We start from the raw sequence: 5000 nt of genomic DNA, 5'->3' as shown, positions 1-5000 counted from the left end.
AAAGAAGGCGAGAGAGAGATACTTTATTTGAAGTCTCTATAATCGTTATTGTTATCGTTAATATCGTTATCATTAACGAAGTTATCATTATCCTAATAGTTATTATCCTTCATATCGTTATCGTTATTATTGTCATTATCATCGTCATTATCATCGTCATCGTCATTATCATCGTCATCATCAAAGTCACCGTTTTCGTCATTGTCATCATCCATGTTATCGTCATTGTCATTGTCATCATCGTCATTATCGTCATTGTCATCATTATCGTAACTGTCATTATCATTGTTATCGTTATCATCATTGTCATTACTATCCTCATTGTCTTCGTTATCGTTCTCATCATTGTCATTGTTCTCATCATTGTCTTTGTTCTCATCATTGTCATTGTTCTCATCATTGTCTTTGTTCTCATCATTGTCATTATCATCGTCATTATTATTATTATTATTATTATTATTATTATTATTATTCAATATGAGTATACAACATATTAGGGTTACCTACTAGGATAGGAATCTTGGTAATAAGCTTTTGAAGAATAGAATGTCCATTGATCAAAACGGAAAACTGAAGTAAAGATGAATTTATAAAAGATTATAATTAAATGTTCCCGCCGAGATACTACCACAGGAGAGTTGAGGAGTCCTTAACTGGCCAGACAGCACTACATTGGATCATTTTTCTGTTTACGGTTTATTTTACCTTTACATACACATACACCGAACAGTCTGGCAACAGGACAATTACCTTGGTAAATTCTGTCACTTTCATTTCAGCTTCTCTAGATTCATTCATCTGTGGATTTATTTATGAAATTTGGGCCATATGATGAAGTGCTGTGGGCAGGGAGGCCAGATGAAAACTATTAATATAAGACAATGCTTACCATCCGCTTGATAAAAACACGCATTATAAAATGTGAACAGAAAATGACATTTTTTTCTCCTAATTGCAACGGCGATTGCCAATTGCAAGATTTCAAACATGACGGATTCTGTGACCCATTGCAGAAATGCAATATCATCTCTGAATCTTTGCCATCTATTTATTTTCTGCCTCTTTGATGCTGAACATAAATAACGGCTTCCAATAAAATATTACTCGACAGATTCCAATATGGAACTTGGATTCTAATATCGGAAACCTGTAATGTTCATGATTAGGAAAAAAATATCTTGCAATTAAGTAACGGGACTGCGGTTCTCTCTCTCTCTCTCTCTCTCTCTCTCTCTCTCTCTCTCTCTCTCTCTCTCTCTCTCTTTCTGTCTAAGGATATATTTCATACAAAAGTTTATTTTTTGAGCTTACATCGAAGTCATAGAGGCATTGTTTGGATACTTTTTAACCAAATCATCTAAGGAATATAGAAGGCAAATCTACATTACAGATTGTGTCAAACCCCATGTCGAATTTGATCTCATGCCATCAAGTGACGTTGAAGCAAGGTCTCGTAAAGCCATGAGCATTCCAAGCAGTGGAGTTTTAGTCCTACAGAACGGTAGATGGCTCTTTTCTACTAAGCTTATTAATAACTCCAATAACTATAATTAATTGTGCTTATATATAGCTGAGTAAACTGGATGACTCGCAGAAGAGATAAGAAACACAACCATGGTAAAATCCGAGCATGATGGTCTTCAGCTGAGCTAACAATTTTATATAATTGGTCCATATGGCATAGCGAATACACACATGCCAACACACCCACACACACACGTACACACACACACACACACACATATACCTATGTATATATATATATATATATATATATATATATATATATATATATATGTATGTATGCATGTATATATGTATATATGTATGTGTGTCTGTGTGATGATAATAAGATATATGTAACAATAATAACTAGATATTGTAATGGAAAATTCAGAAAATTTCTAGAAATAGTTGATATGAATTTACTACACACAAGCAACAAGATTTATAAATAGATGAAAACACTATAAAATTTCTCACCTCGGTATAAGAAAGTAACAAAATAGTTCCATTAAAAAGAACACATTTTATAGCCCCCCCTCCCCCCCCCCTTAATCCTTAGCCCAGCCTGAAGTTTGCATTCTCCTCCTTGAAGTAGTAATATCGAAGTGAATTCGAGACACCCAATACATCACTGCCTTGTTTCCTTTGTCTCTTCCTCAAAGTCGAAGGCCTCGGAGAGAAAGTCCGCCGGCGGGCAATTTGGAATGACTAATGATTCCAAAATGCCTCTCTAGGGAATTGGCAAGGCGCAGGATATGCTTTCCAATTATTATTGTCATTATTACTTGCTAAGCAACATCCCTAGTTTGAAAAGCTGGATGCTATAAGCCCAGGGGCCCCTACAGGAAAAATAACCTAGTTAGGAAAGGAAACAAGAAAAAATTAAATATATCAAGAACAGTCACAGTAAAGTAAATATTTTCTATATGAACTATAAAAACTTTAACAAAACAAGAGGAAGGAAGAGAAATTAGATAGAATAGTGTGCCCGAGTGTACCCTCAAGCAAGAGATCTCTAACCCAAGACAATGGAAGACCATGGTACAGAGGCTATGGCACTACCCAAGACTAGAGAACAATGGTTTGATTTTTGAGCATCCTCCTCCTAGAAGAGCTTCTTACCATAGCTAAAGAGTATTTTCTACCCTTACCAAGAGGAAAGTGGCCACTGAATAAGTACAGTGCAGCAGCTAACCCCTTGGGGGAAGAAGAATTGTTTGTTAATCTGTGTTGTCAGGGATATGAGGACAGAGGAGAATCTGTAAAGAATATGCCAGACTATTCGGTGTATGTGTAGGCAAAGGGAAAGTGAACCGTAACCGGAGAGAAGAATCCAATGCCGTACTGTCTGGCCAGTTAAAGGACCCCATAACTCTCTAGCGGTATGGCTGGTTATTGCCATGAACCGCTGCTCTGTCTCATTGCTTTACTACAAAGTGTATTGAAAGGAAATAAAACCGGGAATTCTTGAGTTTTAGAGGTATATATCGATAAAATTAAGCTTCCATGGAGAAGCAATTTGAATATAAGGGGAAGTTCATAGAAAGACATAATTAGTTTTGATTTACCTATAAACCAAGTTAACATTGAATACTTGACATAGCAAAAAGCGATCATAAGTGTTCAATAAGTTTTGCATTTACTATAATTGTTAAGTAAAATAAATGGCATCTGATACAGTGGATAACTTTTGAACAATAAAATTGGTAATTGTGTTAAATTTAATCTAATTATTTGTCATGAATTTAGTAATCTTGTTGAATTTAATCTAAGAATTTAACATGAGTTTAGTAATTTTGTTAAATTTAATCAAAGAATTTGTCATAAATTTAGTAATTTGGTTAAATTTAATCTGAGAATTTGTCATGAATTTAGTAATTTTATTAAATTTAGTTTGAGAATTTGTTATTTATTTAGTAGTTTTGTTAAATTTAATCTAAGAATTTTTCATGAATTTAGTAATTTTGTTAGATTTAATTTAAGAATTTGTCATAAATTTATTAAATTTTGTTAAATTCAATATAAGAATTTGTCATAAATTTATTAAATTTTGTTAAATTTAATGTAAGAATTTGTCATGAATTTATTAAATTTTGTAAAATTTAACGTAAGAATTGTTATGAATTTAGTAATTTGGTTAAATTTAATCTAAATTTTTCTTGAATTTAGTAATTTTGTTAAATTTAACCTAAGAATTTCTGTGAGATATACATCACGGGCCTGAAGGCCAGTGAATTCCAAGTGGCTGCTGTGTTCGATATTAATAATAGAAGGATGATGATTTTCAGAAGTAAAATATTGGAAATTGCTAAACATTACCCGCAGTTTGTTTGTAAATTTATTATTTTCCATCAAAATAACTGGTAAATGGAATTGAATCGGGTGCGTCGAGATAAAGGGCAGTTTTCAAAAGTAACATTGCGTACTGTTAGAGAGTAAAATCAATTCCAATATTCATTTATTTCAATTTCTGAGCTCATTAATATAACATTATTGACACATGAATAAATCGGCGCGCGTCCTTAATTACACCAAAAATTAACCGAATGAATATTCCAATAAGTTTAATTAATTACTCATACAGTAGATATTGATGTTTATTGGATAAACATAAAGCATTGTACTGAAAGAAATTGCTATACGAAATCTTTGATTCTGTAGTTCAAACGAGACGTCTTTTAAACCTTATCGTCAGACACACTAGAAGAACTCATGCCATTTCATACCTTATTTCCAGAAAGAATGTTTTTCCATTGCAAAATACGAACTGACAAGCAACGGGCAATTTTCTCCTCACATGCAATGCAGAAATCTGCTGATGGGAAGCAATGACCTAAATAGCACCGAGGATTTGTTGTGCATTGATTTTATTAAAAAAAAAAAAAAAGTAATGTTTTGTAAATACACATGCCAATTAAACTGCACCTAAATACAATTGGAGAAGTAAAAGGTAAAAGAAGTTGGACAGAAAAATGAAAGAAACAAAGCGGAAACGGAGATGTAGTAGATGGCCAGAATGTGAATGCAGCCATGGATCGAAAAGAAGCTGCAAAAACGTTTAATTAATGCTTACAGTGTATCACTTGAGGTGCGCTGATGGCACTACACCCAACTGGAAATCTGATTCATGGAATTTGGGCCACATGACCAAGTCCTTTAACCGGATGCACCAAGTAGGGGAAAATGATAGTTACTCATTTCAAAATGTTCATTATTTTAATTCTCATTTTGAATTTATTATTTATGCTAAGAAAAAATGGTCATCAAATGGATGAATATCGATACACTTAAAGTACTTTCTTAATAGATCCACGATTACTGAGAAAAGAATGAGTGGCAGATCATCTAGTCCTCGTTTACAATTCAACCAGCAATAAGATCACTTTAAAATAGATGGATTTGATTTACCACAATAAATCATGTGATTAGAAACCTAAAACGCAATATTCAACTAAAGCTCAAAGATGAGAAACATGTTTGTACCTACATCAATT

General features: G+C 33.1%; 1 protein-coding gene across 1 annotated transcript; it reads right to left on the bottom strand.

Annotated features, from left to right (window-relative positions):
• Positions 1-92: 92 nt before the first annotated feature.
• Positions 93-798, bottom strand: LOC137659174 (myb-like protein F). Its single transcript, XM_068394233.1, has 2 exons — positions 751-798; positions 93-374 (listed from the first exon to the last, which is right to left on the bottom strand). Exons 1-2 carry the CDS (start codon positions 796-798, stop codon positions 93-95), a joined length of 330 nt encoding a protein of 109 aa, XP_068250334.1.
• Between the last annotated feature and the right edge of the window lie 4202 nt (positions 799-5000).

Source organism: Palaemon carinicauda, chromosome 19, assembly GCF_036898095.1.
Source record: "Palaemon carinicauda isolate YSFRI2023 chromosome 19, ASM3689809v2, whole genome shotgun sequence".
Taxonomy (NCBI): Eukaryota; Metazoa; Arthropoda; class Malacostraca; order Decapoda; family Palaemonidae; genus Palaemon; species Palaemon carinicauda.
This window is presented reverse-complemented; position numbering and strand designations above follow the sequence as displayed.

What these genes read in the sequence shown, in the direction of transcription:
- LOC137659174 (XM_068394233.1), bottom strand. Translation starts at nt 798, where the DNA reads ATGAATGAATCTAGAGAAGCTGAAATGAAAGTGACAGAATTTACCAAG. An exon ending in AAGTGACAGAATTTACCAAG is followed by an intron (nt 375 to 750) that starts GTAATTGTCCTG and finishes GACAATGATGAG; the next exon opens with AACAAAGACAATGATGAGAA.